General features: G+C 43.2%; 1 protein-coding gene across 1 annotated transcript in view; it reads left to right on the top strand.

The window, feature by feature from the left end:
- The first annotated feature begins 6,925 nt into the window (after positions 1-6,925).
- Positions 6,926-13,723, top strand: part of SH3RF1 (SH3 domain containing ring finger 1) — a 189,611-nt gene continuing 182,813 nt past the window's right edge. Inside the window, exons 1-2 of the mRNA XM_032855465.1 lie at positions 6,926-7,071; positions 8,594-9,081. Coding sequence (XP_032711356.1) covers positions 8,689-9,081 — 393 coding nt within the window. The 5' untranslated portion in view covers positions 6,926-7,071; positions 8,594-8,688. The remainder of the gene's footprint in view (positions 7,072-8,593; positions 9,082-13,723) is intronic.

Here is a 13,723-nt window from a genome sequence, read left to right as displayed (position 1 = left end):
TTTGGAGGATTGGGGTTGGGGGAATAGGGGCAGAAAACCAGTAAGGAAATTGATGTCAACAAAAGGAGGAAAATCACTTATTGCATTCAGGCAAATTTTCGGAAAAATGAGTTGAAGCATAATATGATCAGTACCTAGTGTGATGATAATTATGCTTTTAAAAATATGAATAAACACATTTTATTTGGGAACAAGGAAGAGAGAAGGGGAGGCAGTAGCTACAAAAGAAAATGTTATGATGGGATCATTTCTACTCATTTTGAAATCACAGAATATAGGCTGGTGTTTGAGTACACATGTGAATTAGGGTGGATAAATTGAGAAAGACCCACATCTTCTGCTCAGCATTATGATGAAGAAAGAAACCTGGGTCATATGTTATGAGTCTCTAGTGAATTCAAGCACATGTCCCTGTGTGTGTGTGTGTGTGTGTGTGTGTGTGTGTGTGCGCGCGCGTGCGCATATTTAAACTGGCCTATTTAAATGCATTAGGAAAGTCAACCTTTATCTTTAAATTTGATCAGAAAAAAGTCTGAAAATTGATAAATAATCTTTAATATATAAAGATAGATTACCAGGAAAGATTATGGAATTTCATTTCCCAGAGACGGTTAGATAAAGTGATGGATATTTATCTCCTCTTTCTCTAATAGTTATGTTAGGTGAAGTTTGCTTAGAAGCAAAAAAGACCACTTGAAGGCTTAAACTTTGAGAGTGATAATGGAATTTGACAAGAGAAAGTATTTTTTAATAGAAAAGAAGAAAGAAATCCTATTATATTTTCCTCATGTAGGTTAAGTTTTTCTTTATCCTTGGGTCAGAAAATATCAGGGACACCTAGTTTTCAGGCATGTTTTCACTGGAGTTTAACAGCACTGAGCTGTTAAACTTCTGAGGCTTGATATGGGTGACTCTGGTCATGTTTGGGGTCTTAAGGCAGCTTGGAGCCAGCCACGTGTGTGTTACTTTGGGCAGACTAATATTTTAGCTGCACTTTAAACTCATATTCTTTAAAAATCTGTCTAGTATGGGGTACCTGGGTGGCTCAGTTGGTTAAGCATCTGCCTTAGGCTCAGGTCATGATCCCAGAGTCCTGGGATTGAGCCCCTTTTTGGGCTCCCTGCTTAGCAGGGAGTCTGCTTCTCTCTCTGCCCCTTTCCCTCGCTCTTTCTTTCTCTCTCTCCCAAAGAAATAAATAAAATCTTTAAAAAATAAAAGAAAACTAAAAAAAAAAAAATCTGTCCAGTGCTTTTTTTAGATGAGAGACAGCACTGCATGGTGAAGTGGGCAGTGAAGAGGGGGACAGACTGGAGTGAATGGAGATGGAAATACACAATGACTCTTCTGTTGTCCCCAGAAAACCAGGAACGGCTTCAAGCTCCCATATCCTTCTCAATAACACCAGAGTTCTAGAGCGCCCTTTAGAGATGAATTTCCTTGGTCAATGCCCAGGACACCTCTCTTTTAATGTGCCTCTGGGTGACTATATGTTAGCATTTCTCAAACTGTTGTCTCAGCATCACCTGCGTTAGAATCACCTGTTTCTTGAACCCCTGAAAGACCCACTAAGTGAGAGTCTGAGCAACAAGACTAGGATGACCATATTTTTAATGAGTGTTGTAGGTGATTCTGACTTCGCTAAACCTCAAGACACACTCCCTGAAGATGAGGTTTAGAATTAGAGTCGGCCTAGAGCACTGAAGGCCTCCCCAGGTATTCTGCTGTCAAACTGTTCCTCAAATATTCAGACCTGTTTCAAGAAGGCTGGAAGAAGATTCAGTTCAGTTACCTCCCACTCATCAGTCTTTCTCCCTAGCATCCATCCGATTGAACTGAAATCTTTGGGGAGTGTCTATAAATACTCCATCTGCTCAGATTTTCTGCCAGACAGTGGAGTTTGCACCACCTTCCCACTACTGTAGACCAAAATAACTTCTTTGGGTTTGCCTGACTCTAACTGATCAGAGCCCCTTTTCCTGACAACTAAGGTGCTTCAGGACCACTTGGCTCTTCACAAGAGGAATCCATTGCCCTGAGATGTCCTTTATGCAGTTAGGATGGAGATACACTTTTAATGCTGGAAAGAACCTTAGAGATAATCCAGTTATGTGGAAAAACGTGCAGATGTACATAGAAAAGGAGACTGGAAGCAAACATTTTATTGAGCCCCACTATGTGCCATAAAAACGCTGAGCTAGATTTTGCAATGAGTTTTGTCATTAAGTTTTTATGATAAGCTTTCAAAGCAGATAGCATTATATGCATTGGTATAGATGAGGAAGTTGAAACTCAGAAAATTAGGGAAATTTGCAAAGTCGTTTAGTTAACAAGTAGTGGATTCAGGATTGAATCTAGATGTTAATATATATATGTATATACATACATATATATATATATATATATATATACTATGTATTAATATATACTATATATTAAAATATTTTTTTTTTGGAGAGAGAGAGAGAGAGAGTGGGTATGCGCTGCATGAGTTGGGGGAGATAGAATCTTAAGAAGGTTCTATGTCCAGAACAGAGCCCTCTGTGGGGCTCAATCTCACGACCCCCAGATCATGACCTGAGCCGAAATCAAGGATACTTAATTGACTGAGCCACCCCAGTGCCCCTTTAATAAAAATAACCATAATTTATTAAGCACTTACCATGTGTTGGGCATAATTCCAAACATTCTGTTTTTATTGACTTATGTAAAATCTCCACAAGACCCCTGGGGCAGGTGGTAGTTTTAGGCCCATTTTACAGGAGGAACTTAGGCACAGAAGACTAGAAACTTGCCATCAGGTCACCCAGTTAGTAGATGGAGAAGACTTTGATTCTAAAGCTCTCTCCAGAATCAAGTACTCTGAAGAGACTGAAAGCAGAGAGAGTATTTACTGTTCAAGTAGAAGATCAACATTCCTGAAATAAGGATTGGGAGAAGAGGCAGATTTAAAAAGCACTTCTGATGATGTCTGGATCATTTATCTGTGGGGGAGGGGAAAGGGGGGACTGGAGATAACTCTGACTTTTCCTGCTTGCTTGGAGAACGAAGTAGATGGTGACTGAGGCTTAGAATGCAGACAAACTGGCATTGCGTTTATGTTCTGTATTACAAAGCTGGTATGTGTTATGTAGCTTTTTCTGCAGCTTAACTGAGAAGAGAATCATGTCCTCATCTTCTACATAAAAACTTATTGACTGATAGATTATAAGAAAGGCTGTCAATGGAATTCGGAACATTGACTGATTTCCTATCTGTGGGCCAGTGAAGCACTAAGTATGTATGTAGCTTTAAGATTGCAATACATGTAATTCTATACTTGATTAATTCTTTATTTGAGAATTAGTCACTGGTATCCACCATGGGTTGGCTGTCCAGGCTACAATGGTAAAGAAGACAGACCCGGTCCATGTTTTCAGGGAGCTTATATTCAGGTAAGGGAGATAGGCAATAAATTAGGAATCAAAATATGAGATGCTGGACAGTACTATGAAGAAGACAAACAAAATGCTGTGGTAGAACAGGATGATGTAGGGGCCAAGTGACACACGAGCTCATAAGATGGGAAAGGTGCCTAATTTTTATTCCCACTATGATAGAAAGAAATTGATGAGGTTTGAGAAAGGGTATAATTTGATCTCTTATGCATTTTTTGTATTTTGCTCTGGGTATCACTATATTCAGGGTAAGACTGTGGGGACAGGAGTGGAAGAAGAGAAGCTGGTTAGGAGTGCCGGAGGAAAAGAGTGATGGTGGCTTGAATAAAAGTGTAATAGAGATATTTTGGGGATAGCTGGCAGACTTCTTGATGGAGAGGATGGAGAGGATGGAGAGGAAAGGGAGAAATCGAAGACAACCCCTAGGTTTCTAGTTTAAACAACTGGGTAAATAGTGGTTGCATTTTCCAATGTCGCAGCAGCTGGGCGCCAGATAAGTTTTGAAGGAAAATGATGATCAGACACGTGTATGTATATGCATGTGTAAGCATGACCCCAAAGCTTACAAAAGAGTGCTCTGGTCTGGGAATTTAAAAGCCCGATTTGTGTCATAACATTATCACTAAAAGCAATAAATGCTTTACACCTCATTTTTTCCCATCTGCAAATGGGGACGATTATATCTATCTTTACTGCTTCAGAGGGATGCCTAGAAGATAAATGAGATAACTCATATGAAAGTACTTTGAAGTCTTGGGAGGATCAGAATTGTATTAAGCCAAGCTATCATTACTGTGTACAGGGTGTGTTTATATTTTTCTTGGATCTACTCAAAGTCATAGGGGCCATAAGTATACTTAAATTCTTTATGTTCAATTCCCACAAATGATAAGATGAACATGCTTCTCTTTCCCCAACTGTTCCTTCCCCTATAGTATTCTCTTGAGAGGATTTTGCAAGTATTAGTGTTTTCTCACACTTTTCAAAGACCATGGGAAGGATTTTGCCCAGTATAACTCTGCCAGGGTAATTTTTGGCAGATAACGATAATGAGATCTTTCTTTAATAGAGAGGTGCAGATTACAAAGAACCAGCACATTATTTCATTGACTCTTCCAAGAACACTCTAAGAAAGGTATTATTTTTTCACCATTTGACAGCAGAAAGATGGCTCAATTTAATTTTAATTTGCCTAAAACTTGTTTTTACAGCTAGAGTAATTAAGGCTAATAGAAGAGTTGTGTTCTACAAAACATAGTGAACTAGCACCAGGGATGTTCAAAGAACGGCAGCCATGTGCCAGTTACTATTCATGGGATGTGTTGGGGGGCTCCCTTGTTCGCTTCAGTCTTGGACACACTGTCTTCAGTTCTTTGATAATGGGTGTGACTTACTGATTTTCTTGCCTAGTTTCATGAGCTGCACCATTCCACCCATGACCTTATATACTGTTCTCCATAAAAACAAACCAAAAGAACCCAAAATAAGAACAAAACAAACAAAAATTGTCCCTTGCTCTCCAGAGTAATTACATGACTAACAGTGTCCTCTTTCCCCTGGGAGCAGATATAGCACCCTTAGTTTTGCCTGAGGTGTTTTGTAAGAAAGGGTACTTGGAATCCAGAGATCTGAGGTTGAGTCTTGGTTCAGCACAATAGACTGAGTGACCTGGGGAAGAAATGAACCTCTGAACTTTGGTTTTAAGAACTATACGCTGCATATACTCATATTTATCTGTTTACTTACTATAATCTTCCAGTCAGCCCCACTTTGATCTGCACAGGTCCAGATGCAGAAGTATACAGGCTAAGTAGTAACTTTCAGAGTGCCTTATTTTTAGATTATTGGATTAAAAATTCTCCATGCTGTTCATTCCTTCCCTTGCTTTCTCAGCCCGAATGCACATGTATTCGCTCACTTCTAATGGAGGGGGAAGTGGCTGTTATTTCTGGTATTCACACAGTATGACTCTCAGCATATTAATCTATTCAGAACAAAGCTAAGGAGGCATAAGGTCTGAGACTACAGTAAGGATTGAATTAGTGGTTGCAGAATGTTTAGCACATACAATGAATGATAATTATTAACTGTTAACTTTTCGTTTTTCTTTCTTAGGTGATCTCATTGGTCTCTAATAGTTCAGCAGCGGCCTGGGTGGCGACTAGAAAATAATCTGGCTCCTCTTCAGAATGTCACCCTGCTCGCTGGCTAGGCAGGGATTTCTTGCATAGTATCTTTAAGTCCTCTTATTTTCAGTTTCTGCACACCTTTGAGGAAGGGTATTTGGGATACCTTTTTTTGTAAGTTGATGGGAAATGCAAATAAAACTAGGACAACGTTGAGATAATGACAAAATTTTAATTTGTTTCCCCCTCTGAATCGAGTCTGAAAAACAAATCTCAAAACCTGTGGACATGTTTTTCAAAACTACATTTCAGAGTTTACAGGTGTGCGCCTGCGGCAACCGAAACAAAGATTACAGTGATGGTTATGGCTGCCTCCCAGGCTCAGATAAAAGAGGCGCCTCTCAGCTAGCTCCCCGGTGCCAGCTCACCTGGGGTCAGACTGAGTTTTCCCCATTTAGGGCGGGTACAACAGTAAATCCCCGCATCTGTTTTCCTCGTCTCTGTCCCCTCCCATTTTGAGTTTCTGGGTCAGCAACCCTCCCAGCGGGCTCGGGTTTGTGCCCCGGGGAGGCAGCGTGATTCCTGGACGCAGGAGGCCGGGGGAGCAATGTCGGGCAGCGGCGGCCAGAGCACGGACGGGTGGACAGCTGCCCTGGGACTGTTTCCACGCTGATCCACCGTGCCTCTCTCGGACCTCGGGGTAACAACACTTAACTCTCGCTCTACCAAGTGTCTCCGCAGGCCTGGGCATATAGATGCAAGGGAAAGTGGGATCCGTTCCCGCCAGGGCTGCTCCCGCCCTTTCCCCGGACCCCGCCCCTCCCGCGCCGCAGCCGGTCCCTCCCCGAGTCGTCCGTCCCGGGCCTCCGGGCACTACTGGGCCTGAGTAGGACGCGGCCGGTCCCCGCCCCATGGCGCCGTCCTTCTTCACTCTGCCGCCTCTCTCAACCCTCTCCCCCTCCGGTTGCTTCATTTTTCAGGCGCGTTTCCCTCAGGGGGAGGCGTGTGCCCCCAAACCATCTACCTCCGTCGCTCCTGGGGACCCCGCTTCCTGGACTCTCAGCTCTCCAGCGCCCCCTCAGGCCCCCGCCCCCACTCGCCCTCGGCGGGGGAGGGGGCGGGAACCGCGCGCAGGTACCTCAGCGCCAGGAGGAAGGCGCGCCGGGGCCGCAATTCCCGGAGGTGCCGCGCCCGCTCCGGGGGGAGGCGCTGTGGTGGGGGGCCGCCCCCTCGCGCCCCGGGCGCCCGCAGTGGCTCGGCGTCCTCCTCCTCCTCCTCCTCCTCCTCCTCCTCTTCCTCCGCCCTCCTCCGCTGGGAAAGTGGGAGGCGGCGGCGGCGGCGGCGGCGGCGGACTGTGTGTGTGCGCGCGCGAGGGGGGCAGCAGAGAGGAGTCTCCGGGTGCCGCCGCGGCGTCAGAGACGCTGCGAGAGGCGGGCGCGGCGGGGCCGCATCTGCAGCGGGCTCCGCCGCCGCTGCGGGCCGCGAACAAAGAGGAGGAGCCGAGGCGCGAGGTAGGGCGCGGGGCTGCGCGGGGAGCCGACGCGGGCAGACACCCGCGGCCATGGAGGAGGTGGTCGGGGCGCCCGCACCGCTCCGCGCTAGTCGGTCCCTCGAGTCCCTCCGCCCTCGGGTCTCCGTGGGCCCGGAGCCGGGACGGTGCGGGCTGCCGACTCCCGGCAGGAAGCTGCCTGGGCTCGGTGCCGCGGTCTCCCCGGGCACAGCCCGGCACTCCCTTCTCTCCGGTGGTTCGCTCTCTCTGGGGACTCCCGCCTCATCTCTGCGGCGTCACAGATGTTTCCCGAAAGGTGGCACTTTGTGTGGCTGACTTTCGCAACTTAAGGCTGCGGATTTATTTTTAAGTCCTTGAAAACTTCCAGCAGTCGTTTGGAGGGGATTTTTGTGCCCCGCCTGACCCCAAGGGTGGTGGAGAGGAGGCTGTTGAATGAGATCCCGGTTCCGGCACCGGCCAGGCTGCAGTGCCAGCCCGGCACCTTCCCTGTCCCTGGTCGCCAACACCTGCCTCCGGGGTGTGTCTGCGGCGAGTTGCCGCCGCGCCTCCCTGCGGGTCTGGGAGTACCTGTGCTTGGCAGCGTGGGAGAGGGGCGCAGCCCTGGGGCTCGCCGCTTCTCGGCTCTGTCCAGAACAGCTGTTATTGCTTCCATCACAGTCTTCTTACCCTTTTTCTCTTAGGTATTCCCCTTTACATTTATTTTGGTGGTAGGGGAGAGCGTCGCAGTCACGGCTTTAAATGCTTTTTCCTGAATGGTCCCATTTTCATATTATGCTCACAGTTTTCATTCCAGCATTCCATTGTCAAATTCTTTTGGTGATAATTTTGCCAGATTTTCTGAATGGGATTAGTACAGGCCGTTCAGAAATCAGTTTCAGAGTTTTGTCAACCACTGCCCTGAAGGGTGCTTTTATATTTCAGCTGCTTTCAAACAAATCTTTAGTTGTGTCCTTTAGAATTGTCAACCTTCCGCTCATTTTGGTTGGGCAAGATTAAACAGTTCTATTTTTAAGGGCAGCGAAGAAACATATGTATTTAATATTGGGATCATTTACCACAAGTGATCACATGAGGCATGGTTTCTTAAACACTAAAGTAGCTTAAAGATTGGGTAGTTTGTTGGGTTTAAAAGTAATTTCAGGTAGAGGAAACTTTCGGTTGCTTCTGTTCAGCTTCTCATATGAGTTGAGGACTTGATTAAGGCAGCCAATATCACTTTGAGGGCTGAAGAAATAATGTTCTTTATTGCATTTCATAAATCCCATTTTATTGCAGTAGTACTTGATAGGTATTTCTGCACAGTGAACTCCTAGATATCTCTAGGGAATGATTTTGAATTGTTTAAAAAGCCCATTTTGTTTTTAATTGTTGACTTTGGAGTTCAGGAACCACATTCCAAAGCAAAGCTGCACTATTCAGAGGAAGCACTTTTGTGTACTCTTTGGTTCTTGGCTCCTCTGTGAACCTTTCCCCCCAAATAACAGTACTAATTTTCTGTCTTCTCTCCTCCCCCATTACTCCAGAGCAAAGTCTGAAATGGATGTTACATGAATCACTTTAAGGGATGCACACAACTATGAACATTTCTGAAGCTTTTTTCTCAGTAAACTAGATAAAGATGGATGAATCTGCCTTGTTGGATCTTCTGGAGTGTCCTGTGTGTCTAGAGCGGCTTGACGCTTCGGCAAAGGTCTTGCCTTGCCAGCATACGTTTTGCAAACGATGTTTGCTGGGGATTGTAGGTTCCCGAAATGAACTCCGATGTCCCGAGTGCAGGACTCTTGTTGGCTCGGGTGTTGAGGAGCTTCCAAGTAACATCCTGCTGGTCAGACTTCTGGATGGCATCAAGCAGAGGCCTTGGAAACCTGGCCCTGGTGGGGGCAGTGGGACGAACTGCACAAATGCATTAAGGGCTCAGAGTAGCACTGTGGCTAATTGTAGCTCAAAAGATTTGCAGAGCTCCCAGGGTGGACAGCAGCCACGGGTGCAAGCCTGGAGCCCCCCGGTGAGGGTGAGTAGCCTGCAGAAGCAGTTTGGTGAATGAAGGTGGTGACAACTCCATTTTTTTCTCTGTGCTTTTGCTTGATACTTTGTAAATCAGTTCATTGCTGAAGAAGCTATACTTACTGGAACAGACAGGAAATTATGCCTCAGGATTTTTTTTTTTCTTTTGGAATGTGAGTGGATATAAATAACAAATTTGTGTTTTTAAAAATTCTCTCCAGATAGTCTCTATTACCGTTTAAGATAAATTTTGGGGAAGAGGTAGCCATTATTCACTGAAATCTAAAACAAAGCAGCTTTTTGGTGCCCATTTTAAAATGGAAATTTGGCATGATTTTTCCCTTTTTCATGGAGTTGGGAGAACCATAGTTATGTATATATGTGTACATATATGATACAAGTTACACATACGTATGTGGGTGAATCATAAGCTGGAAATTAAACCTTAATTTTTATGTTGCATTGAGGTATTCTAGCCATTCTCTTGGTTTTATGAATGCACGGCACAGAATTTACTGGTTGGAGGAATTCTTAACAAATCATGGCCACAGGTAGCTGAGTTTCGTTGCTGTAGCAACGAAATGTCTTTTAGGACTACGTGTAACAGAAAACCTAGCTTTATGTTGGGTTTTGTAGGGAGTGAAATGAAATGTTTCCATCAACATGATTTTTCTGGGGTTTTGGGTTTGGGCTGAAATAATTTTAAATGAACCTAAATATTTGGACAGTTACCATATTTTAAATTCCTAGAAGGTAAGTTATTTTGAGTAAATCTATATTATGTTGTGGGTGATGGTATTCTAGTAAGACACATTTTTCTCATTTTTGTAAAAATAAGAAGTAGTCATGAGTATCAGATAATTAAAACAATTTCATTTTTGTTGGAAGAAATAATTTTGATAATTGGCCAAACTGACAAAATATATTTTTGAAGAACAGTTAATTTGCATAAGAATTTTTTTTCAAATATTCATGGGGGAACACTCATAACTGACTTCTTTCATTTAGTGTTACAATAGCCATTGGGATAGGCATTATATAGTATAAATTCACAGATGTGAGTATCAGAAGCTATACCATTCTCTCACTTCCTTCTGAAGTTCATCCTTTAAAATGACAGAAAGTATTTATATCACTAGATGTAAAATAGGAAAGAGTTTTATTACTAGGAAACAATTCCTTAGTAGGATATCAGGTTTCTTTGATTTGTATTCTTTTTTTTTTTTTTTTTTTTTTTTAAAGATAGAACTTTGGGCTAGGGTAGTTTTCTTTGCGTATTTGAAGCCCATGTATTGTGAAGTTGGTCTGCTTATAGCACTTTCCTAGGATTTCCTTTATTTTATGGAGTTTACTGGTGCATTGACTATTTATAGAATCATTAATATTTTAACCTCACAACCATTGATCAATTTGGTCATTTCTGAGACATGTGACCCAGGTCTGCTTAGCTTAATGAGGGAGTAGATTTGCTTCTTTGGTGATTTTATTTCCTTGTTAATTAGACTAGAGACTTGTTGCTTCTGGCTATGAATGGAAGTGTCTTAGTTGTTGACACATTGCTTTACCTGTTGTGAGCAATGCATTGAATGTTTGATTACTGATAAAAAGGAATTTAAGAAAAGGGTTTCAAGCATTCAACTTAATGTCTTTTGAATTTTAAGTTTTCTTTCAAACATAAAAATTGACTGTATAATGCTGTAATGTTCATTTATTTCAATTGCTAAGCTCTCAAAATTGAGCTTCACTTTTCTTGGGTAAATTATTTTGAGATTTTGATGATGTTACTGTTATTTTTCTGGCTTATATGAGTTCCTGTTGCTGCATGTTTTTTCTTTAGCATGAGGAAAATTACTCACTGAGAAGCCCTGGTGAACTTGAACCTTGAGGAAAATTACTCACTGAGAAGCCCTGGTGAACTTGGATAAAATAGTTGAGGTTAATAAAACAGAAGATGGTGTCTGTTACTTTAAGGGGTGGGGAGGCACAGAGAGCAGAGGACAAAACAAGAAACAAAATTACTCAGTAATCTGAGTTCATGCAAATGCTGCAATACTTATAAAAAGACCAGTTTTGTTTTCTAAAATAATTTCTCATTAGTAGTTACTGGTACCTTCTGCTTTCAAGCATTTGAAAGAACCAGGGTTGCACAAATAGTCCAAGTACCTGAAGGATAAGTATTTCCCAGAAAATACTCCTTTTAAAAAAGAAATCTGTAACATACAGACATGTGGAGGTTGTAATGCACTCCTTTGGCCACTTTCCTGAGGTGAGTGACCATAATAAATCCCATACATGCATTCTCCTCTCTTAGATGTTCTGACACAACCAAGTGGTGCAGGAGCCTGTTTCCACATGTTGCGTAAAGCTGAAAGTGATAACATATGGAATGTTGCTTCAGTGTATTAGTTATGTTCTGTGTTCCGTTAGATTGTGACCATGTGGCTTCCTCATGCACTTAGCCGAGGTAGATTGTTATCAGCAGATATGAACATTTCCAATGTGTGACACAGATCTTGTTCCCAGAATTTGAGTGTTTCCTGCCTTATATGAAGGAGAGAATGAAAAAGTGTTGAATTGGAGTCACTATGGGGATCTGTCAGTTCTTTACCCCATGTAAAGAATTCTGTTGGTTTTAGGCCAAAGCTGAGCAGTGGAATGAGCCACAGGGAGAGGGGGACTGCAGATAACCTATTAAAAGGACTAAAAATACCTACAGAAGATAGATAATATATATAAAAAAAATACACATGCAAAATTCCATATAGAAAACATGTTTAAGTAATTTTGACAGAATTGTGACATAGAACAGTTAAAAATTTCTGCTTTCTGTGAATGGTTCCATTGGTTCAAGATCTCTTCATATCTGTGCATCTATGTGTCGTCTAGGAATCATTAATGATTTCACACTGCCTCTATCTCAAAGTGAGTTTATTCAGCAAAAATAAATCCACATAATCACTGATTTACACTAATTCACACTTCATTTATTCTTTCCTTTAGCTAACAAATATTTACTGAGCACTTACTGGGTGCCAGACACTGCTCTAGCGGCCCAGTAGGTAATGATGGATAAACCAGATACGGATTCCACTTATGTACTTATGAGTATATGCCAGTCTTGTGGGAGAGACACATGTTAATAGCATAATAACAATGCAAGTATGTAATTAAACTTGGTAGTGTTATGACAGAAAGCTAGGAGAGAGGATAGGAGAAGGCCTGTGTTTAGGGTAGATGTGTGTTTGTGTGTGGGGGGTATCTTCAAAAGCTTTCTTGAGAAAGAGGCATTTGAGCTGAGATCTTAAGGATAAGATGCTATTAATTAGTTGAGAGAGGGCTGGGCAGGCGAGGAGCAGGGGAAGAGTATTTCCAGTGGCCTTGATCTGTAGTGGGACAGGTATGAATCCTGTGAAGAACCAGTGTAAGGTGAATGTGGATTGAGCGTGGGGTGGGATAGTGACCTGAGAGGAAACCTCAAGTGAGTCATGTACAAGGTATCAAGAGCCACCACAGGCCACATGGGGTTAAGGGCCAGATGAGTGGTAGAGCTAGTAAGGGCTCTGCATTTGGGATTAGAAAGATGAATCATTAGGAATCAGCAGTCATCAGGGCTCAGAATGGAAATGGGAGTTTTGTGTCAAAGGACTGAGAAAGAAAGGGAATTCTAGATTTGGGGGAACAGGTGAAATTTCCTTCTCCAAATGTAGAGTATGCTTTCATCTCTCCATAGCTGCACTCGCAGCTCCTTTCTCTCCCTTTCCCTGTTGCTGACTGTTACGGGCTGAATTGTGCCCCTGCCCTCCCCACCCCCCCATCATAAGATGAGGTGGTTTCCCCTAGTACCTCAGAATGCAACTGTGTTTGGGGAATAGCAACTTTAAAGAGGTGATTAAGGTCAAATGAGGTCATATGGTAGGCCCTAATCCATGGTATGAGTGGTATTTGTTTTGTTTTGTGTTTTCGAGTGAGCAAGAACGGGGGGCGGGGGTGGGTACAGACGGAGAGAGAATCCTAAGCAAGCTTCATGCCCAGCCTGGAGTCCAACATGAGATTTGATCTCACAACCCTGAGATCATGACCTGAACCAAAACCAACAGTCGGACAGTGAACCCACTAAACCACTCAGGTGCCCCATGATTGGTGTTCTTATAAGAGGGTATTAGGACACAGAGAGACATAGAAGGAAGAGCATGTGAAGACACACAAAGATGGATATCTGCAAACTAAGGAGAGAGGCTTCCAGAAGAATACAACTCTGCTGACATCTTGATCTTAGACTTCTAGCCTCCAGAACTAATAAGATAAGTATCTGTTGTTAAAGCCAGTCGATCTGTATTACTTTGTTATGGCAGCCCTAGCAAACTAAACACTAACTGTGGATGTACTCCCGAATGTCATCCTCTTGAATGGCCTTGGTCCACCGCCAGTCCCTTCCATCCTGGTTCCCCCTAAGACCTGCAGTAGTCCAAAAGTTCTGTGTTCTTTACTCCCAATGTACAATAACTTCGAGCAGTTCTTTGGTCTCCTCTACCCCCTCAACTGCCCAAGTGACCTGGCATAGTTTCACAAAATAGACAAGGTTTATGATCAGAAACAGAAAATTTTAGGTTGAAAGAAGGAAGGGTCAGGAGGAGAGAACTGTTACCACT

Source organism: Lontra canadensis, unplaced genomic scaffold (genome assembly GCF_010015895.1).
Source record: "Lontra canadensis isolate GAN:19392208 unplaced genomic scaffold, GSC_riverotter_1.0 scaffold10, whole genome shotgun sequence".
Lineage (NCBI taxonomy): Eukaryota > Metazoa > Chordata > Mammalia > Carnivora > Mustelidae > Lontra > Lontra canadensis.
Note: the sequence above shows the minus strand (reverse complement) of the source record. Positions and strands in the feature narration are given on the sequence as shown.